Raw genomic sequence first — 23,917 nt, 5'->3', positions numbered from 1 at the left:
CCACCATCACAGAAGCACAGCGAACTAGAAATCAAATATACTATCAAGAGGACCAACGAAAGTTATAAAAACAGTAATTTGAAAAGACTAGTATCAATAGAATTGATAAGTTTATTGTGAGACTTATCAAGGGAAACAGAAGAAACATATAATTCGTTGTAGGAATGAGAAAAGGAATATTGATATTAATTATCTTTATAATCTATTATAATTAATATTATAGCTATTAAAAATCATCAGAAGATACTTTGTCAATAAATTTTTTGCTAACATTTGCAATTACAGATTAATCTCATTCTTCAAAACAGCTGTAAAACTTTTAAGTCACAATATTGGAAATCAATTCAGTAGACTAGAAAAAGGCTAATGTATCATGGCCATGTTAAGTTTATACTTAATATTCAAGTTTAACATTTAAAAAATCAGATGACTCCTAGATATATACCCAAGAGAATGGAAGATACAGGTTCACATAAAAGCCAAATGTCCTTCAGTGGCTGAATGTGTAAGAAAAATTATCCAGATTAGTCAGATACATAGAAACAGAAGTAGACTGGTGGCTGTTGGGGGCTGGGAATGTTTAGGAGAAATGGGGAGTGGCTAGGAACGGGTGCCAGATTTTTTTGGAGCAATGAAAATATTCTGGAATAGGTAGTTGTGATTGTTGTACACCTTGTGAATATACTGAAAACCAATCAGTTCTTTGCCTTAGAAGTGTGGATTTTATGTTATATGAGTTATATCTCAATAAAAAAAGGATTATTCACCCCTTTAACAGAATAAAGGAGAAACTCCATATCATTTTGATAAGGAAAAGCATTTGACAAAACCCAACATTCATTCCCGATTTCTACAAAAGTCACCGCAGACCTCAAAATTAATAGTGATGTGTAGAATATTTTTCTTTTGTAACAAGATCAAGGGGCTTACTCTCACTACTCTTACCCTCTTACCTTTTTTTTTTTTTAAATAAAGGCAAAAAATTTAGTTGAACTGAAGAGAAACAGGAGTATTACTCTCATTATTTCTATTCACCCCTGTACCAGAGGTCATAAACACTGAAACAAAGATTGAAAAAGAAAAGAAGGGTAAAGGGAGGAAAAAACCTGTCATTTCTGGCAATGATATAAAAGAATCTATAGATAAATTAATGAAATTAATTAGGAAGCTTTAAACAGTGCAGATAGTTGACAGGTGATATTTCTATAAACCATCAACAAAGAGAAAATGGAAAAAAAATTAGTGGCCTCAAAAAATATCAGATGCTTATGAAGAAGTCTAATGATGTGCAAGATAAGACTTCTAAATGAAAATATAAATTATAAAATCTTACAGTAAAATGTAAAATTGAGTGTTTGAAGAAGCATTAATAAACAGAAGGATATACCACTTATAGTAGTACAAAAACACGAAGCACTTAGGTATAAATCTGACAAAATATGTGCAAGATTTATATGTTGAAAATTATGCAACACGATGATAAATATCAAAGATGACCCAAAAAGGGAGCAAGATACTCAGTGTTTATGCATTGGAAGATTCAATATTATTGACATGTTGTTTCTCCCCTAATTGATATACAGGTTCAGTACAAGTTCATTCAAAATCCTAACAAATTTTTTGTGTGTCAGTAACTTGATTCTAAAATTTTTATGGAAAAGTATAGGTCTGAACATAGCCCAAACAGTTTTGAAAACTAACAGTGTTCAAAGATTCACACTCCTTGATTTCAAGAAGTTACCCTAAAGGTACAGTAGTCAAGACTGTGGAATTGGCAAAAGCACAGAGACAGATCAATTATATAATAGCAAATCTAGAAATAAACCCACAGATACAATTGGTTTTGGACAAAGGTTCCAAGGCAATTCAGTGGTATACATTATACTGTATATAAAAAATAACCACAATTGGATAATAGCTCTACATGTGAAACCTGAAAGCACAACTTCTAAAGAAAATACAGGGCAAATCTTAGCCACCTTGGATTAAGCAAAAATTTCTTACGTAGGGCATAATAAACATGAGTCTAAAAGAAAAACATGGTTCTTCAGAAGAGAATAAAGAGAATGAAGGAGCAAGGCATAGTTTAGGAGGAAATATTTATTTAAAACCTCTATTTGAAAAGGGACTTGTATACAGAATGGGTAAAGAATTATCACAACTCGTTGAGAAGAAAACAAACAACCTAGTAAAATGAGCAATTAAAAATGAACAAAAAATGAAAAGTTGTGGAAATGGATGGTGATACTGGTTATATCACATTGTGAATTACTCAATGCCAGTGAACTGTACACTTAAAAAGGTTAGCATCGGGCTTCCCTGGTGGCGCAGTGGTTGAGAGTCCGCCTGCCGATGCAGGGGACACGGGTTCATGCCCTGGTCTGGGAAGATCCCACATGCCGCAGGGCGGCTAGGCCCATGAGCCATGGCCACTGAGCCTGTGCGTCCAGAGCCTTTGCTCCGCAACAGCAGAGGCCACAACAGTGAGAGGCCCACGTACCACCAAAAAAAAAAAAAAAAAAAAAAAAAAAGGTTAGCATGGTAAATTTTATTTACCACATAAACATTATTTTACCACAATACAAACTTGACATAGAACGGTATGTGCATTCTGTATCTGTGTCAGTTTTTTTGCTATAATATTTTACTGGAATTATGTGAGATGTAATCATAGGGGGAGACTGGGTGAAGGATAACTTCTTGTGAATGTATAATTATTTCAAAATAAAAAGTTAATGAAAAATGAGCAAATGATTTGAACAGGTGCTTCACAAAGGAAGATATATGGATGGCAATAAGCACACAAAAATGTGCTAATCATCATTGGTCATTGGGGAAATACAAATTAAAACCACAGTAGGCTACCACCTTTCATCCATTAAAATAGCTTTAAAAAAACCTGACAGTTCCAAGTGTTAGTGAAGGTGACAGAGTAACTCGAACTTCTACGTTCCTGGTGTGAAAGTGTACATATACTATACAGTCTTACAATCCCAACCCTAAGTTTTTACTGAAGAGGAATGAAAACACCCACACAAAGGCCTGCATGTGATGTTTATAGTGGCTTTATTTATAACCGCCACTGATTTTTAAATCAGATGTTTGAAACAGAATGTTGAATTAGTCCATTAACTGCTATTTTTCTTTTTTCATATTCCTCCATCTCTTCTTCCTTCTCCTTTTGTCTTTATCTCTTCCCTCTCATTCCTCTTATTTTCATTTAGAGTAGCAGAATGTGTTCGATGCAAAATACAGTTAAAAGATGTCATCTGATGGAGTGCTGGCTATTTCTCTAGAAGCCTCACAGAATGGTATTGTCTTGTTGATAACCCAGAGTTCTGAGTCTAGCCCACAGCCTCATAGGCTCAGAAACCTGACTTGACAGGATAATAATCAAATCCATTCCCTAGAGTCAGAATCAAACATTACCCAAAATAGAAAGACTGAAGGGTAGTCAAAATGCTAATTTATAAATTTACTAAAAACATACCTTTTAAACAGATTGGAATGTTTTCTTTGACAAGTGGGAAGGGAACTTGGTGAACATGGGAATGAGAACAAGCATAATTGATGTAAATTGAATGTTCAAGATCTGTCTGGCTGTTAAGGTTCATAGTTGGACCATAGCAGTCTGTCATAGCATGGATTGCAGTAAGTTTCTTTTTCCTTGGACACACAGCATATACTTAGTTTGATGCTTTCCCTCCTTCGTTTAATTTGCTGACCAATTTCTCTTCTGATGAATACCTTAATTGTTGTGATATGTTAAAACCTTCCATTTTACATTGATCCACAGAACTGGCATCAAATGCTCAAAATGTAGCTCAGAATCTGCCAAACAAAAATTCTTTGGGACTCAAAGGTATGAATTTTTTTTTTAATTTCTTAGTTAAGAATCTGATAAAATGCTTCAAATATCTTCCATTTTTATCAAGGCTAGCTAATAAAAATTCATCAGATGAATGTTTGTAAACTATATTTCTACAACTGCTTGATAAAGTAATTATCAGCTTTTGATAATGGAAGTGTTTTTCACATTGGCCTTCAAGGTGACACAGATTTTTGCATCACTGCTGTCCTTTTTTCTGTAAGGCTGCCTTATATGTCCTTTTGATAGAGGGCTAACGTCAAGTTAAACTGAACATAAAGCATACATCTCAAATTTATTGTTTTAAGCTAGAAATAAATTAATGTCATTGAATTTTTCTCGTATGTTTGATGTGAAGGTCTGTAGGTCTACAATGGGGAGCAAGGTCTTCCTGTAAAATTTTAATATTCCAAAATAAGATTTTAGGACCTGACTCTGTATTCTTCTGTATCTAATGTCATGTAGTTTTTCGAGTCCGTGTATCTAGGGTGGGTCACTGCAACAGCTTGACCTTGGCTACTGACACGGGGCTTCCCCTCTGTTGCTTGACATAACACCATACCATGTTGGACTTCTGCTTACAATTTCATACGTTGTCTTCTGCCTGCTTTTAAATGTACTTGGGGCTTTCCTGTTGGCGCAGTGGTTAAGAATCCACCTGTCGGTGCAGGGGACACAGGTTCGAGCCCTGGTCCAGGAAGATCCCACACGTCGCAGGGCAACTGAGCCCGTGCGCCACGGCTACTGAGCCCATGCTCCCTAGAGCTGCAACAAGAGAAGCCACCACAATGAGAAGCCTGCACACTGCCACGAAGAGTAGCCCTGGCTTTCTGCAACTAGAGAAAGGCTGCGCGCAGTAATGAAGACCCAATGCAGCCAGAAATAAGTAGAAATAAAATAAGTAAATGTACTCAGCTTCTCATCCTCTTCTACATGTCTAAGTTTGCATTTTAATTATTTTCATAATACTCCTCTCTAAGTGGTAGGCCAGTCTCTTTACATATCATGTATAAGAACGTGTGTTTTAAATTAGTATCACTGAATTGTACACTTAAAAAATGATTACCGTAGTAAATTTTATAAGTATTTTGCCACAACTTACACATTTTTTGGGGAAAAAAAAGGATGTTCTGAACTTTAGGTTAATTTTAATATTTTATAATTTTTTGTAATGCCTCATCATTGTTTCTCTCCCCTGGAATATCCCTTCTTTTTTTTGTGTTTTTTTTAAAAAATATTTAGGGCTTCCCTGGTGGCGCAGTGGTTGGGAGTCCGCCTGCCGATGCGGGGGACGCGGGTTAGTGCCCCAGTCTGGGAAGATCCCACATGCCGCAGAGCGGCTGGGCCCTTGAGCCATGGCCGCTGGGCCTGCGCGTCCGGGGCCTGTGCTCCGCGGCGGGAGGGGCCACAACAGTGAGAGGCCCGCGTACTGCAAAAAAAAAAAAAAAAAAATTCATTCATTTATTTATTTGGCTGCACCAGGTCTTAGTTGCGGCATTCGGACTCTTAGCTGAGGCATGAGGGATCTAGTTCTCTGACCAGGAATCGAACCTGGGCCTCCTGCATTGGGAGCACAGAGTCTAACCACTGAACCACCAGGGAAGTCCCGAATATCCCTTCTTAAATATCTGTTCAGATATTTTCCAGCCTTCAAGGTTTTTGCTGTGATTCATCTTCCCCATAAAGTTTCTCTTAGCATTCTAGCTTTCCATAACTTTTTCATCCTGTAAATTTCCAGTGTATTAATCAGATTCATGTAATTTATATATCATTCAGTAATATACTACCCTGATCACTCCCTAAATTTTTACTTGTCTTTTCAGTGAGATATGACTTTGGTACCTAGCATCATGCTTTCTTTACATGTAGGCTTTTAACCCAGGATTAGTTGGTTGATGATTGATGATGAAAGGTTCCTAAGGAAAATTCATCATAAATTGTTTCCTGTTATAGTCTTAGTTGCTTTGAAGGTGAAAGTTTTATGAATGACTTGAGGCTTTTTCTATTTCTTGACTAGAGTGTTCCTAAATCTGCTTAGAATGAGGCTCAGCTTTTTATAGAATTTGTAGTCTTTAGAGTACTGTCTCCTATGATGAATTTGACAGCATGAACACAGGGTAAGTTGGATGGAGGTGGCACCAAGACCACTATGTACCGGCCATCTTTGAAATTAGTCCACTTGTAAACTTTTAAAACTACGCATGTACTTAGACAAAAGTCTGGAAGGAAATATAGTAAAAGGTTGGAGATTATGTATAAGTACTTAAGAAAGGCACTAGTTAGTACTTAAGAAAGGAAGATTATATTGAATTATAGGTGGATGGCTTGTGTTGGATTCATTTAGTTTTGTGTACAGTGTGCTAAGAGGCCTGTGCAGGGGTCTGGAGATCCAGGTTCCAGTACTGATTTCTGACTGGGACTAATTGCACCTTGTGTTTCTTCACTTAAAACTATTAGTTTTTCTGCTTTCGTTTATGAAAATATTTTAATTCAAAGAGATGTTTTGGGGGCACATAAATTGATAGTTGTTTTGTGACATTTCTGGAGAAATTATGGAAACCATTTAAAGATATGATAAATTAGCCAAAACAAAGGAGCAGATTGTCAGTTCAGATATTGAAACCTGGGACTTCCCTGCTGGAACAGTGGTTAAGAATCCGCCTGCCAATGCAGGGGACACGGGTTCGAGCCCTGGTCCGGGAAGATCCCACATGCCGCGGAGCAACTAAGCCTGTGCGCCACAACTACTGAGCCTGCACTCTAGAGTCTGCGAGCCACAACTACTGAGCCTGCGTGCCACAACTACTGAAGCCCGCGCGCCTAGAGCCTGTGCTCCGCAACAAGAGAAGCCCCCGCAATGAGAAGCCCATGCACTGCAATGAAGAGTAGCCACCGCTCGCCACAACTAGAGAAAGCCCACGCACAGTAATGAAGACCCAATGCAGCCAAAAGTAAATAAATAAATTTATTTTAAAAAATATTGAAACCTTTATCTATCAAGCTTTACTGTTATTTCAAGGATACATGCAATTGAGAGGGACAGAAGAGCAGGGAGTTCTTCCCTGCAGTGCATATGCCCTGTAATCCACAGCATAGGTGATGTCTCTAAGTGGTGTGTGTAGGTTTCTCACACAATAGAGAATGTTTTCAGGTTTGAAACATCTCTGTTTTATAATCACAGAGTAGCATATCTGGGGTGGTATTTTACAAGGAGCCATGCTCCATAAATCCATAGATTCTACTTTTGTTTGCCATGATCAATCTCAAATTAGGGACATCCTATTGAAAGCATTCCATAGAAAAGGACTCTTTTCTTAGGTGACACCATCAGTTTAGTTATTAGGTTATTGACATGATTCCAAGGAAGTTAGATCTGTTCATCTGCCTTTTTCCTTCAGGGGTATGCCCTTCCTTTTCCCACACACAAACCTCATTGTAAGTCAGATGCTCAACTTATTTCTTCCCATTGAAGGAACTGAAAACATTCACAGTCCCACTTCATGATTTTGGTTATAGTTAGTATCTTGGTGTGCTTCCTTTTAAAAGCATTTTATCTGGGTATGTGTTTGCACGTATGCTTTAAAATAATGGGAGGGCTTCCCTGGTGGCGCAGTGGTTGAGAGTCTGCCTGCCGATGCAGGGGACGCGGGTTCGTGCCCCGGTCTGGGAAGATCACACATGCCGCGGAGCAGCTGGGCCCGTGAGCCATGGCCGCTGAGCCAGTGCGTCCGGAGCCTGTGCAGTGAGAGGCCCGCGTACCGCAAAAAAATACAAAAAAAATAAAATAAAATAATGGGAATATACTTATACAGAATCGCTAAGCACTAGTGTCAGCATATCTGAACTCATGCTTTTCTTTAAAGCATTTAATTGTTTTATATATAAATGATTGTTCTGTAAGAATTGTTTGAGCACATATTCTGTACCTGCTTATCAGGAGTTAATAGCCACAGACTTTATATGAATAGGACTAATGTTTAGCTTTGCTGGAGACCTATTAGGAAACCATACAGTGGAACTAATATAAAAAGCATACTTCTCGGGTCTTTCCTGATGGCACGGTGGTTAAGAATCTGCTCTGAGCCTGTGCTCTAGAGCCCATGAGCCACAACTACTGAGCCCAGGCGCTCTAGGGCCCATATGCTGCAACTACAGAGCCCGCATGCTCCACAACAAGAGAGGCCACTGCAATGAGAAGAGTAGCCCCTGCTCACCACAACAAAGCCTGCGCACAGCAACGAAGACCCAATACAGCCAAGAAAAGAAAAGCATACTTCTCTAAATTTGATAATCCACCTGAAATGAGGGCCCAAAGCAGAGCTGCCTTATACTGAATTGTGTTCTCTTTTAAATAATATATATCATAAGGAACTCCTTGTTAAACATATTTGTTTGTGCTGTGCCATACTTTCTTTAAGGCAGAATTGCTTGGATATCATCCAAAAGCAATCTGAGACATTGCTTTTGAGTTTTTGTGGATAGTACTTAGCCAACTTGCATTTGAAAACATGACTGATTTTCTTGAGATAGATTAAGAGCCTCATATTTCTTGGATTGTAAAGTATATTGCTGATGGTATATGTGATATATCTTGTGCCGTACACAGTAGAGAACCACTTGGAATCAGACATTATTTGACTTTGTGGTGTAAACTGTGATTGTCAACAGGGGCCTGGAAGAATTCTGTGGACGAGTGGACAACGGAAGACTGGACTGAAGATGTAAGTGTTTACACTTACAATCACAGACTTCTGTGATTACCATGTTTTTTTTAGCAGATGCTTCTCAGAAGGAAGTTGGTGTTTTCAGGTTTTTGCGAAACTTGGTTTTAAAGCAACCGTTTAAAGATGACCAGGTGTTGGGGCTTCCCTGGCAGTCCAGTGGTTAAGACTCTGTGCCTCCAGTGCAGGGGGCACAGGTTCAGTCCCTGGTCAGGGAACTAAGATCCCACATGCCATGTGGTGCGGCCCAAAAAAAAAAAAAAGACCAGGTGTTAAGTAGGAGTGACATCATTTTTTTTCTCTATCTTTGTTTTATTTGGCCTGATAACTAGCTGATGCTATTATCCTGGCCTGTGAACGATACTTACTCTTTATAACCTTTTTATTAAAGGAGGCAGTCTATGTTTGGGGTTTATAGTTGAAATTAACCTGAATAAATCATTCTGGTTCTAGGCCCAACCAATTCCCTTTTCAACTAGACTGGCTCTTTTTGTATTCATTTATTCCACAGACATTTTTGAATATACTGTACTAGCTTCTGGGTAGTGTTGGTCTCTAGGTTCTGTGTTCAGCATAAGATATCTTAACTATTTTTCTGTTTCACTCTTAAGGCCCAGAACAAAAGTATGTACATGTTAGTTACAGCTGACATTGGAAGGGAGAGAATAAAGGGTTTACAAGTATTGACCTTCAAAGTTGCATAAAGTGATCCAGACTTTGAGATTTTATTTTTCTTTTTGAGATTATTCCCCCTCTCCCCATTTTGTACTCACAAACAGTTTTTAAAAAGAAACAAAAGTGCACTTGTGCTTTCTTTCTTTTTAGCACTATTTTATCTGACTTGTTAGGGAATGAGCTGGGTAGGGCATGAAAAAGAAAGATGCTCATTTGATTGGAATTTGGGAAATTTAGGGTTTTTTATTTTCTTCTGCTACATACTAACCATAAGTCCTTGGGGTATGATGTCAGCAGGCTCTCTGTTACGTGTAATCTGAGGAGACTGAGTTAGATGGGTGGCTATTAGAATCAGTGGAGGGATGGTACCAGTGATGATAGGAAGTGAGAGTGAGCAGCCTGTGGACACCATACCTTATTTCAAACAGAGCTGTCCTACTTTTAAATGTTTTGTGTTACTAGAATTTTTGCTAAGAGTTTGTTGGGAGAAAAAAAGGCTTCCAGAGCTAAAAGCTTTATATCTCCTTGCCTGTTGTCTGGGTCAGTAGGCAGGTTAGAAAGTCAACAGGCTGTCAGAGGGCAGATGACCCGTATTCAGATTCTAGCTGGGTTGACCTGTTGACCTCAGATGAGGCATCTTTCCTTTCTGAGCCTCCTATTTTTCATCCCCAAAATGAATATCATAATAACTGTCATGCCTAACTGATGGGATTTTTCTGTGCTTCAGATGAGGTCTTACGATGTAAATCTGCTAACAAGCAGTTCAAATGTACACACATATAGGCAGTAATATTCTGCTGTATAGACCATATTGAATCACAATATAATTACTGAAAAGAATTACAGTAGGGAATTTGGGCATCTTCTTTTCTCGGGAAATATCAAAATTACTTCAGAGTTTTCTGACATATACAAAGTAATGGTGATTGAAAGGTGAGTAATTTAAAATGCAAATCCTAAATTCCTTCTAGAGCTTAGGAGAAGAAAACTGCAATTTTCTGTACTCTACCGGGTTAGATAGGATTTCAGTGATAAATGTAGTTCTCATTTTCCTTGAACTTAATATTTTCAAGGCTTTAAATCTACTCTATTGTTACTTTTAATAGAATTACTCCTTAATTGCTTCTGTCTTTGTCTTAATTTAATTTGTAAGATTCTTTAAGGCAAAAATGGATTCCTTAGAATTCTTAAGATACTACCTTGGATTAGGGTGCAGCATAGCATAAGCCTTTCTTGTTGAAACAGTATAATCAATTCAGCACTTTTGTTTTTATGGAGAATGAACATCTACTGTCTGCTCTGCCCCTGCCTTAATATCAGTGTCTTAGGAAGTCTGATTTTATGCTGGGTTTCAGAGTTCTGAGACATTTAGCATTGTTAAGAATTACAGCAGTCTTCGAATAGCATTTTCATTAATTTTTCACATTATGTCATTAGATCAACAAAATCGGCCTTTAAAAGTCCATGCCCCACTTTGAAAACATAAAAAGAGTCTGCCTTTCAATAATGTCAATTGAGGTTTCAAGAAATTTTATCCTGTGTGCCTTAAAACAATATGCATGAATCTCAACGCAATTATGTTGAGTCAAAAAAGTCAGACAAAAAAGACTGTATGTTTAAAAAAATTCCACTTAAAATTCTGGAAAATACAGCCTAATCTGTAGTGACAGAAAACATACCGGTGGTTTCCTGGGGACGAAAGTGAGTGCTCGAGGAATTGATTACACAGGGACAGGAGCAAACTTTTAGGGTAATAGATACGTTCATTGTCTTGATTTGGTGATGGTGTCACGGAGTATACATATGACACAACTCATTCAGTTATTCGGTTTGAATATTCGCAGTTTATTGTATGTGTTATACCTCAATAAAATTATTTTGATAAAAACAGTAAGGAAATCTATGACTAGTAAACCTATTACTAATAAACAAAATACTAAAACCATCTGTGTTTGGGGAAAGAACGTCAATTATTTTGCCTTTCAAACTTTCCTACTCCTTTTTGGAGTTTATAGTAACATTAGTGGTGGTTTTTATTGGTGTTCTCATTTTATATAATGTGAAGTAGAATAGTGAAACTGGGACTTGAACTATGGCACAAGGGTCTGGCTTTACTACTTCACTTTCTTGTTTCACTGATGTGGAATTCTTTTGTGGGATTATCAGTCTAAATTTATCTTCACCATAAGAAAATTATGTGCCATAATCACTTGTATATTTCTTTTCCTTTGACCACCTTTTGGGTGAACTAGAATAAGAGTACCAGTGACTAAAAATTGTCAGGAATTTGATACATTTTGATTAAAATAAGATTAAAATACTTTTAATCCTTTCATAACAGCTTTCTGAAACAAAGGTCTTCACTTCCTCATCTGCTCCAGCAGAGCATCTTGTCACACCTGGGCAAAGGTAAACGCTTTCCCCCACCTTTTGTTTTTTAGTCAAAGCATAATTGAAATTTCTTGTCTCAGGAGAGTTGTTTTCTTCCTCAGATCTCTTTCTGTTTTTTACCCTTTTCTTGACTCTCTTTCTGTTTTTTCTCTTCTTTGTGTGAGACTTTTATTTTATCCCTAACTTACTTGGTGAGCTGACAGAGCCTCCATCATTTCCTAATTTGTTGTGATCAGTGATGAATTAAAATAGCGATTATGTTTGTGTTAGAATTTGTGACAGAGATAATGTTAAATCTATTTAATGGTTCTTTTTTTTACTTTTGTAAGCATACTGTTTTTGACAAATAAACTTAACAGAACTATCCTTTGGTTTCTTCATATAATACCATTTGTTTAGATCTTCTCAGGGTAGTACAAACTTCTCATTTTATATGGGTTCTACTAGTTTTAATCTACTGATTTCATGGATTACAGAAAAGGAAGGAGCTTTTGGGGTAATAGAAACATTGTTAGAAGTGTGCAGAATTGAATTATTGAAAAGCATTTATTTGCATCCTAAAAACCTTTGATTATGGTTTCAAAATGCAGTGATCTAGAAGGATGAGAGCCTTGATATATATGACATCTGAGCATTGAAGACAGTTTTGAGCCCAACATGCTCAATCTCTTGCTAAATGTGATGGTTATAAGACTTCATTATAGGGAAATAAAAACGATCAAAGGTTATGTCTTGCAATATATTTTGTGAATTGCTCAGAATTTCTCCTTAAACGGATATAACTTCTGCATTGTATTTAGTACTCAATGAATTTGATAGGATCATTTTCATTTAAAAAATAAGAAATGGACCTTTTCAGTGGTTATTTTTCAGAAGACAGTGCTGGACTGTTTTTCATGCATATGTCTTATCAATCTTTTGGAATCGAACTTGGTTCTGGTTTTTTTAGTAATGGAACTTTTAAGATGGGTCATATGTAATATAACCACCATGGATTTGTATCCCTAGAATTAGTCTGTCATAAGTTAGAACAGTAACTTGGGGTCCAAAGTACTAGATCCCATAACTTCAATCCGGTTATGGGAACATGAGAGTTGGTAGTGGATAAGGAGAGAAACTTCGGCCTAGGAACTTTGCTATATATCACAAGTGAGTTTTGAATTATTTGACCTTCCAGAATCCGCCTCACTGGCATGGTGAGAGTTTCCGTTAGGAGAACTGCCTGGGAACTGGCCTTTAAAAAGATTTAATGGAGCAAATTATCATGTTAGGTCATCCTGTGGAGAAATTAGTGGCTCATTCCCATGTTAAGTAGTATATTACTTGGAAGATCACTTCTTCCTCATGCTTTCAGGTTTTAAGACCATGATTCTCAAATTTGGATCTCTGTCTTTCTGGGGACATTATAAGAATCCTAGTTAACAGAGTATTTGTTAATACATTGTGCATTTTTTCCTAAATATTTAAGAGAGAAATTATATGAGATTTATATAAATGTAAATATATTATTGGATAGAATGCAGAACTTATAGGAATATTTATGATAAATGTCAGACTGCTTCAGTGGTCTAGTACGGCTTTGGTCCTCATTCCTCAAAAATATGGATTCACTCTCCTTTAGGGAAGTTTAAGAGAGACTGGTTTCAAGTGATAAAGGGAGCCAAATATTCTAAAGGAAACAAGCCAAACTTGAGAGAACTGTTTAAGTGTACTCAGTTGCTCCAGGTTTTCAAATCACTTGTCATTGTGCCATTTCTGTGGAAACATCTTAATGCACCTTTTCGTTTCTCTTCTCTGCAAAGCCCTGTTTCACTCTCTGTGCCTTGGTATGCCTTTTTGGGGAGGAGGAGTGTGTGGCGGATGATTGATTCCCTGCTTTTGGCTCCCTTAAACTCCAGTTTCCAAAGGTTTTCGTCACTGGGATTATTTTTAGCATGAACTTATTACTTAATATTGACTCCCTTCTCAAATTCATTTTTTTGGTGAGATTTGCCTGTGACTCATTCTTCATTTGCTTTTTGTCTGCTTAGTGTTGATCTGGTAGCCTTGCTCCAGAAGCCTGTTCCTCACAACAGTCAAGCCTCAGAAGTCAACTCCTTTGAAACTTCCCAACAGCAGGGCTTTGGCCAAGCCCTTGTCTTCACAAATTCTCAGCACAACAGTCAGATGGCACAAGGGACTGGCAGCTCCACTGCTGTCAATCCCTATCCACCTCAGAGTCTGGTAACTCACTTTTATTTCAGTATGGGATTTTAAGGAATGTACCCATGAGCAAATGTATTCTAGAATGACACATGCCTTATGGTTATTTTTTACATATAAAAGTTTCTACACTAGATCTCAGTCCAGAAAACAATGATGTGATAATTTCCAAGCACATATCTGATGATGCCATGTGGAATTCAACTACTGAGTTTTCTGGATGAAGATAAAAATACTTCTTTATGATTCATTGAATTATGAATTAGTTTAGTTATAATCATTTAGTTAGGCATCCTTCTTACTAATGATTTTTTTTTCTTGGATTTTGTTTCAAAGTCTGTCTCTGTACTTAAGATGTTAAATTTTCATTTGTTTTCCAGTTTACTTAAATGCTAATGTTTGTGAGTATTGGCTTGCTAATATGCAAGAACAGTTTTTTCTAGGTCTGCCTAGGTTCTTATATTTTTTTCATTTTTATTTGTTATTCCTAAAAATTATGTAGTAGAGGCCCTTAAAAATTTAAATGCGTTTTCAATGGAACAGTGTCATCTGTTGCTGCATATATGACTCTGGCTCCCATAAGAATTAAACTCCCATCAGAAAGAAGTTCAGGAACCTTTAGTGAAGCATATGAAGATAGGTGATGGGAATAAAAGAGCATAGAACGTGAAAGAATGTAGCTGCAGAATGGTGAACTCAAGTCCCTGTCCAAGTGTGGGCAGTTCTGAGTTGGCAGAGGGGAGGTTGGAAGGACTATAAACACAGATCCACAGCTTTCCCTAGTGACAATTACTTTGGTTCATTCTTTGCTGTGTCTTACCTGAAATCTACAGTTGAAATGGAATTTCTTATGAATACGATATATGATAATCACCCTCTCCCACTTGACTCAAAATCCTTTGCTGTTCCCTAAAAAAATGGAGAATTGAATATGTAAACTTTTCATTGCTGTCTTCTACTCTACATAGTCATGTCATGTCAAGTATAACTGGCTTGGGAACTTGACATTTTTAGTGCCATTGTTGATAGTGTTTGAGAGGGTATCAGTGCTTGAAGTCGGACAGGCCCAAGGCAGGGTGCTGTCTCTGTTTTGAGAGGGCCCAGTAATACCCCTGAGTTTGATTGAACCATCCAATTTCTTTCCTCCATCTACCACTGGTATACTGATGTGATGTCCTTGCTGACTTGCTGGAATCATAGTCAGGCCACTGAGAGCGTAGATAAGACGTGAGTTGAGTTTTTGTTTTTGTTTCTGCTTTTTACAGCATCCCCCAGGTATGTTGCTTTTTGTTGTGGACAACATCTTGAGAAACTGGAGTAAGAATTGTTTGTTTAGCATATTAGAGCAGTGGTTCTCAACCCTACTGTACTTTTTTAAAAAAAAAAAAAATTTATTTGGCTACATTGGGTCTTAGCTGCAGCACACGGGATCTTCACTGCAGCATGCAGCATCTTTCATTGCAGTGCACGGGCTTTTCTCTAGTTGTGGCGTGTGGGCTCTAGAGCACGCAGGCTTAGTTGCCCCACAGCATGTGGGATCTTAGTTCCGCAATCAGGAATTAAGTGTCCCCTGCATTGGAAGGTGGATTCTTATACCACTGGACTACCAGGGAAGTTCCAACCCTACTATACTTTTATAATCATTGGAAAACTTTAGTTAATAGCAACATTAATAATGATAATAATAATAAAATTATACCAGATTCTACACAAGACCAGTCAGAATCTTTGGGCTTGGGCACTTGTGTGTGCTTATGTATATGTGAGTGCATGTGCACAAGTGTACCAATAGACACATTTGTAAACTGCCCCCATTGATTGAAATGCATAGGTGGAATTAAAGTCCTGTGCTAAGTGTTACCTAAAGCAAGGTGCTAGTCATTGATGCAGTGATGTCATCGTGTTGTGAAACACACAGAAAGTGCGTTAAGATTAAATGCTGAAACAGGATAGAGATTCGGTAAGAAAACAGAATAGAAGCATCATCCAAGAAGCCTTTATTGAGCAAGTAGGCTTGAGCTGGGTTTTGGCGGATTTATAGCAACATAAGAGTAGTGTAGCGGGCAGCATGAGCACAGAATCAGGAGTAGCAATAAGTAATGTTAGCACAACTTTCTAATAGAAGCAGATTCTGTGTTTGATGTGCAATAATTGCCGACAGCCTAGTTTTGGAGAATTTGGATATCTTTAGAACAACTGGGATAGATAGTCCATGCCTTTGGGAATTGATAGCAGAAATAATTCTGCTCTCTAGATCTGACCTCTTGATGAAATGCAAATCATTTCTATTTTTAACCTTTAAGATGGTTATGGAAAGGGTTTTTTAAAATTTTTTTAATATTTGCTTGTTTACTTATTTATTTATTGACCACACTACACGGCATGTGGGATCTTAGTTCCCCTACCAGGGATCGAACCTGTGCCCCCCTGTAGTGGAAGCATAGAATTTTAACCACTGGAATGCCAGGGAAGTCCCTGCAAAGTTATTTTTGACAAAGGACTTAACCTTTCCAGAAACTGAATGATCGTGATAAGTAAAAATGCAGTTGATCTGCAACTGTATGTTGTTTAGTCATAGGCTTTCATTCGCATTGGGAGCGTATTTGGTGTAGTTAGTCATCTAAACACCTTGTAATAAACACAGCAGTGTCTAGGGAATCTGCTCAATACACAGATACCACCTGTGTAGTTCATATCTGATTTTAGAATACAAACTTTTTAAGTAAGTACTGTGACCTGCGTCTGATCTTGCCGGGTGACCCGATGGCTGATCTCTCTGACTAAACCTATTAAAAACATTAAAAAGTTAAAGACTGTATTTTGTTTTTCAGGCTTGTCTCTGTCATTTTATTCATGGTATTTCTCTTTACTTTAAAAAGAGTAGTATTGTGTTTGTGAACTTGTGACATCACTTTTTAAATAAAAATCAATTTCTTAAAGTCTAGGGCAAATATTCCCCTTCCCTCTAACCTCTTTTTAAAATTTATTTATTTATTTATTTTTGGCTGCGTTGGGTCTTTGTTGCTGCGCACGGGCTTTCTCTAGTTGCCTCGAGCGGGGGCTACTCTTTGTTGCGATGCACGGGCTTTTCTTGTGGAGCATGGGCTCTAGGTACGCGGGCTTCAGTAGTTGTGGCACGTGGGCTCAGTAGTTGTGGCTCACAGGCTTAGTTGCTCCACGGCGTGTGGGATCTTCCCGGACCAGGGATCGAACGCATGTCCCCTGCATTGGCAGGTGGATTCTTAACCACTGCACCACCAGGGAAGCCCCCCTCTAACCTCTTGTATCAGAATCAGGAAGGACTGTTGGATTTATGTAGTCAGATCTTGTAATGTTTTCATGTAGTATTTACTCAGATGATTCTTACTAATTCAGAATGTTTTAGGTTATAATTTTTTAAATCCTTGTGAAAATACATGGTGTGTTTTAGAGCCTGTTGTAGAAATTCTGTATCGCTGAGGACTTTTGCTTTTCTTTCCCTTTAAAGTCATCCGTCCTTGGTTCAGGATTTGGAGAGCTCGCACCTTCCAAAATGGCAAACATCACCAGCTCCCAGATTTTGGACCAGTTGGAAGCTCCAAGTTTGGGCCAGTTTACCACCACCCCAAGTTCACAGCAGAATAATACAGGTCCTCCCACAACCGCTTCTTCTTGGGACCTCAAGCCCTCAGCATCCCAGTCCTCAGTCCTTAGTCATTTTGGTAAGTGTATTTTGGTAAGTGTGGTGGTTTGCCCCTAGTGAGGACATGCCGAACATTAGCAGAGCAGGTTGACTTTTGCACACTAATGTGGATTTGACCAGACATATTTCTTTTTTAGTAGAACTTCTGCAGAGTTGCTGAGTTAAATCAGTCAGCTTGGCATTGTATAAATACCTGCATTTATTTGTTAATATTAGTAGTAGTAGTAAGTACATACCTTGAAGAGATGTGCAAAAACATGGAAATATTCATGCAAATATAAGGAAACAACACTTTGAATAAATGCCTAGACAGATTTTTTGAGCTTTATTAGAATAAGAAGGTGGAATGTGGACACCACTTTAAATCACATCCTCTGGTTGCTTTCTGATTCTAACACATGCATGTATCCACCATGATTTGGTCCAGCCTTAATGTCTGTGGTTTATAATTTAAAGGCATCATGTGTAAGTTGGATGTTTTCTAAGCTGTACTCCCATAGATTTTTTGACATTAAACCACCATTTCTCACCAACACACACATGCCACAATAGCAGGGGGTTACTTTAACCATAGGGTCAGCTGTCTGGTTTGTGTTTAGGGTGTATTGAGAGACATGGAAGCACATTTCTCTGCTGAATGAAATGGTTTACTGTTACGGAAGTACCTGAGGCTACTCTAGGTTTGAAGTCGTGTCTACCAAGGAATTCACTAAAGATTCAGTGCCCAAGGTTTTTACTGGGGGACTTGGTTACATGGGCACCCTCCACCTAGTACAAACCAAAATTGTAGAATCCCAGAAGGAAAGCAAGTATTCAACATAAACCACATTGTACAAATAATCGAGGAGCAGAGAATCCCTTTTATCAGTTAGAGTGTAGGCATCCTTTGTCTAGAACATACCAAAATTCCCTGTTCCCAGACAGAAGCTGAGAGCCCATCTGCAAGCTGGCATTTCTGATGGCAGCTATAGGCCTCCTATGTATGTTAACTTTTTTCTGCACACTTAACAGATGAGTGGTGTGAGTTTTTAGATTTGAGCGTGCTATTCCCATATTCTTTAAAAGCCTGTCTTCTTTGTACATGCCTCTAATATCAAGCCAAAAGTAGATTCATCTATGATGGAAATATACTAAGTCATGGGATGGCAAACCTTCAACTGGATTTGCCACCGTTTGTGTAAGTACACTTTTATAGGAACACAGCCACAGCCATTCATTTCTGTTTTTCCTATAACTACTTTCAATCTACAAAGGCAGAGTTGAGAATTTGCTAACAGAAGGCCTTCAGAGCCTAAAATATTTACTGTCTTGTCCTTTGCAGAAAAGGATTGCCAACCTCTATCCTATATGGCAGAGGTAGCTTTTCAACTCAATGATGGAAAGACGGTTTATTTCTGTTTGGTAACTGGCTGGAAAATGAAGTTGGATCCCTAACTCCCACTCTTCAGCAAAGTGCCAAATGAGTGAAATACCCAAACATAAATAATGAATCTAGAACAATAATAGAGAAAAACATGGGAAGATTTTGATATACTCTGTGTGAGGTAGACCTTTCTAGATATGATAGGAAACACCATAACCAAATGAAAAGGGAGACAACCTATGAAAAAAAAATTTGTATCATAGGCAGAGGGCTAACTTCCTTAATATAAAAACTAACTAAAAATCAAGGAGACCAACAACGAAGTAAAAAAATGGTCAAGAGAGGGTATGGACAGAGTTCATAGGCAAAGAAAACTTACGTGTATGCAATGATTTTTAGCCAAACATATCATTTTTTTAAAAAAATTTATTTATTTTTGGCTGCGTTGGGCCTTCATTGCTGCGCGTGGACTTTCTCTAGTTGTGGCAAGCGGGGGCTGCTCTTTGTTGTGGTGCGCTGGCTTCTCATTGCGGTGGCTTCTCTTGTTGCGGAGCACAGGCTCTAGGCGCACGGGCTCAGTAGTTGTGGTGCACAGGCTTAGTTGCTCCGCGGCATGTGGGTTCTTCCCGGACCAGGGCTCGAACCCATGTCCCCTGCATTGGCAGGCGGATTCTTAACCAATGAGCCACCAGGGAAGCCCTGAAACTTATATCATTTTAATTTGTGTCTTTTCTGCCATTTTTCCACCAATCAAACGAAGAAGGATAAAAGTGTGGTATTACAGTATGTTAAAAAGTTTGTGTTCTGTCTATGGATAGGAATTTTGAAGTGTTTGTCAAAATTTAAAATATAGTCACTCTTTGAACCAGCAACTGTATTTTAGCAATTGATCCTACAGATATACTTGCACTTGACCAAAATGTCTTACGTAGAAATATATTCATTGCAGCATTGTTTTTCATAGCAAGAGATTGGAAAACCTAAAAGTTTATTAATACAGTACTGGTTTTAAAAATCAATACCTATGTATGATGGATTACTTTGTAATCATAAAAATGAAGTAGCTCTTTATACGTTAATGTGGAACAGTCTCTGAAAACTAAATGGTTTGCGAGGAAGCAAGATATATGTGTGTGTGTGTGTCTCTATGTATATATACTGAAACAGTATATCTGAAGATATTCAAGAAACTGGGTACTGTGTCTGCTTCTGTGGATCAAATTTGGGGATGGGGTGGAAGGGTGATTTGTATTCACATCACATTCATGTGTATTTTTGTACCTTTTAGATTTTGTAATATCACATATGTTACTTACTGAAAAAATCAATAAAATAGTTTTCAGAAGTTAATATAAAACACCTATTCCCCACCCCATATGCTTTAGCATAAACTGAATCTCCTCTCTGCATAAGACATTAGCTACAAACCCATTCAGGTGTTCTTTTCAATCTATCATATACCAGTTGTTAAACATTATAGACACACTCACACACCACGTTTGGGATTCAGCTAGAAGACGGTTGGGAGAAACTAGTGATGACAGCAACCCTTCAGCATCAGTGCTGGTGGAAGAGGGAGCTGTGAGCTCATGTGCCTAAATGATTGATTGTTGCCCCCCACCCCCCCACCTTCTTAGACTTCAAATCTCAGCCTGAGCCATCTCCTGTTCTTAGCCAACTGAGCCAACGACAGCAGCAGCAGACTCAGGCAGTCACTGTTCCTCCTCCTGGGTTGGAGTCCTTTCCTTCCCAGGTGAAACTCCGAGAGTCAGCACCCAGAGACAGCAGTACCTCCACTGTGAACAAACTTCTGCAGCTTCCCAGCATGACTGTCGAAAACATCGCCGTGTCTGCTCACCAGCCACAGCCTAAACACATCAAACTCCCTAAACGGCGAATACCTCCAGCTTCTAAGGTGGGTCTTCCATCGTGAAGTCACAGTCCCAAAGATGGACGTATTTTAACACTTAGTTCCTGTGGTATTTTCAAGTACATAGTTTACTGCTTTATGAGGACTCAGTCATTTCTGAGCAACTGGGCTAATATAGAGGGAATGGGTTTGTGCTAAGAGACAGGGACTGTGCATTCAAATTACAGGTCTGGCTCAGGAAATCTGATGGTCTTGTGTATTTAACTCAGGACCTGCTGTTCTTACGTATTTAGCTGTGTTCTGTAGACAGAGGATGAGTGGTTCGTTGACCAGGTAATGCTTTCATTAGAGGCCCCTCTTCTTCAGTCATCCTTCACCACAATCCTCCCCCCTCTCTTTGCTCAAAGAAGCAGTTGGTGACACTGACCATTGTCCTGTTAACTTTTTTTTTTTTGTCCTGTTAACTTTCTAATTTTTCTTTGCTCTGTTCCTTTCTCTCTCTTTAAAAAAAATCATCTTCCTTTTTCCTTCCTTTCAGCCTTTCACTCCTTGTTCCTCAGGCCTGCCCACAATGCCCTGGGAACCCAGTGCTTGTTAGCTTTGTAGGCCTTGGGACTTGGAATCTCTGACCTCTGTTGCTGACATCATGGTTTTGCTTTTTCAGATCCCAGCTTCTGCAGTGGAAATGCCTGGTTCAGCAGATGTCACAGGATTAAATGTCCAGTTTGGCGCCTTGGAATTTGGATCAGAACCGTCTCTCTCTGAATTTGGATCAGCTGCAAGCAGTGAAAATAGTAGCCAGATTCCCATTAGCTTGTATTCGAAATCTTTAAGGTATACAACTTCCTACTTCTCTCTCCGGTTTTGACTGAGTTAAGTCCTTTGCAAAGTAAAACAAAATAGAGCCTAAGAAATCACCTGGTGGAGAAAAGACACCCTGTAGTGATGGGTTTGTGCTGTCATCACCAGTATCTAATTACAGAACATTTCTTCCATCACCCTAAAAAGAAATCCTGTGCCTGTTAGCAGTCACTCCCAATTTCCCCCCTCCCCCATCCCCTGGAAAGCAGTAATCTGTCTCTGAATTTGCCTGTTTTGGACACTGCACATAACTAGAAAAAAATGCAGTAAGTGGCCTTTTGTATCTGACTTCTTTCACTTAGCATCGTGTTTTCAAGGGTCATCCATGTTATAGTGTGCATGCATTTTGTTTCCAAATAATATTTCATTTTGCAGATACATCACATTTTGTTTATTCATTCATTAGTTTATGGACATTTGGTTGCATCCACTTTTTGGCTATTATAAATCATGCTGTGTGAAAATTCAGTTAAAAATTTTGTGTGCTTTAATTTCTTTTGTATATATACCTAGGAATTGCTGGATCATATGGTAACTCTCATATTTAACCGCTTGAGGAACTGTCAAACGTTTCCCACAGAGGCTGCAGCATTTAGATTCCTACCAGTAGTTTATGAGGGATGCAGTTTCTATACATCTTCGTCAACACTTATTTTCTTTCAGTGGAATATTTTATAAATAGAGAATCCCAGATTTTAGATTCTATTTTATTAAATTTTTTACTTTCTAGAGCCAAAATCTGATAATTGCTTGAGTTCCCTTTTCTAAGGAAGGACTCACAATATCTGGATTCTGTAAAGATTCTTAAGGATCCTTAAAGATGTCACCCTGCCTGTCAGTTAAATTAGGTGGGTCTAATTTGGGAGGGGGGAGGGGTGGTTCTTTTGAATCTTCAGTTGCATCATTTAAATAATGCAGTAGTAACTGTGATTAAAAATCTTCCAACAAAAGCCCAGGACCAGATGGCTTCACAGGTGAATTCTATCAAACATTTAGAGAAGAGCTAACACCTATCCTTCTCGAACTCTTCCAAAATATAGCAGGGGGAGGAACACTCCCAAACTCATTCTGCGAGGCCACCATCACCCTGATACCAAAACCAGACAAAGATGTCACAAAGAAAGAAAACTATAGGCCAATATCAGTGGTGAACATAGACGCAAAAATCCTCAACAAAATACTAGCAAACAGAATCCAACAGCATATTAAAAGCATCATACACCATGATCAAGTAGGGTTTATCCCAGGAATGCAGGGATTCTTCAGTATACACAAATCAGTCAACGTGGTACACCATATTAACAAACTGAAGGAGAAAAACCATATGATCATCTCAATAGATGCAGAGAAAGCTTTCAACAAAATTCAACACCCATTTATGATAAAAACTGTCCAGAAAATGGGCATAGAGGGAACCTACCTCAATATAATAAAGGCCATATATTACAAATCCACAGCCAACATCGTTCTCAGTGGTGAAAAACTGAAACCATATCCTCTCTGATCAGGAACAAGACAAGGTTGCCCACTCTCACTGCTGTTATTCAACATAGTTTTGGAAGTTTTAGTCACAGCAGTCAGAGAAGAAGAAAAAGAAATAAAAGGATTCCAAATCAGAAAAGAAGAAGTAAAACTGCCACTGTTTGCAGATGACATGATACTACACGTGAGAATCCTAAAGATACCACCAGAAAACTACTAGAGCTAATCAATGAATTTGGTAAAGTAGCAGAATACAAAATTAATGCACAGAAATCTCTTGCGTTCCTATACACTAACGACAAAAAATCTGAAAGACAAATTAAGGAAACAACCCCATTTACCTTTGCAACAAAAAGAATAAAATACCTAGGAATAAACTTCCTGAGGAGACAAAAGACCTGTATGCAGAAAACTGTAAGACAATGATGAAAGAAATTAAAGACGATACAGACAGATGGAGAGATATACCATGTTGTTGGATTAGAAGAATCAACATTGTGAAAATGACTCTACTACCCAAAGCAATCTACAGATTCAGTGCAATCCCTATCAAGCTACCAATGGTGTTTTTCATAGAAATAGAAACAAAAAATTTTACAATGTTTATGGAAATGCAAAAGACCCCGAATAGCCAAAGCAATCTTTTTTTTTTTTTTAAATAAATTTATTTGTTTTTGGCTGCATTGGGTCTTTGTTCCTGCATGCGGGCTTTCTCTAGTTGCAATGAATGGGGGCCACTCTTCATTGCAGTGCACAGGCTTCTCGTTGTGGCGGCCTCTCCTGTCACAGAGCACAGGCTCCA

The 23,917-nt window shown here is 38.3% G+C and overlaps 1 protein-coding gene and 1 non-coding gene across 3 annotated transcripts in view; both read left to right on the top strand.

The window, feature by feature from the left end:
* The window catches only part of UBAP2 (ubiquitin associated protein 2), a 115,508-nt gene that overhangs the window by 72,996 nt on the left and 18,595 nt on the right, over nucleotides 1-23,917 (top strand). For both annotated transcript variants that reach the window (XM_069540777.1, XM_060014899.1), the window contains exons 9-15: nucleotides 3,797-3,862; nucleotides 8,537-8,589; nucleotides 11,606-11,673; nucleotides 13,686-13,878; nucleotides 17,345-17,558; nucleotides 20,540-20,817; nucleotides 21,437-21,606. In XM_069540777.1, coding sequence (XP_069396878.1) covers nucleotides 3,797-3,862; nucleotides 8,537-8,589; nucleotides 11,606-11,673; nucleotides 13,686-13,878; nucleotides 17,345-17,558; nucleotides 20,540-20,817; nucleotides 21,437-21,606 — 1,042 coding nt within the window. The remainder of the gene's footprint in view (nucleotides 1-3,796; nucleotides 3,863-8,536; nucleotides 8,590-11,605; nucleotides 11,674-13,685; nucleotides 13,879-17,344; nucleotides 17,559-20,539; nucleotides 20,818-21,436; nucleotides 21,607-23,917) is intronic.
* LOC132427773 (small nucleolar RNA SNORD121A) lies at nucleotides 13,999-14,079 on the top strand. Its single transcript, XR_009519981.1, has one exon. It is a non-coding gene; the product is annotated as a small nucleolar RNA SNORD121A (small nucleolar RNA).

Source organism: Delphinus delphis, chromosome 6 (genome assembly GCF_949987515.2).
Source record: "Delphinus delphis chromosome 6, mDelDel1.2, whole genome shotgun sequence".
NCBI classification, from domain to species: Eukaryota; Metazoa; Chordata; class Mammalia; order Artiodactyla; family Delphinidae; genus Delphinus; species Delphinus delphis.
Note: the sequence above shows the minus strand (reverse complement) of the source record. Positions and strands in the feature narration are given on the sequence as shown.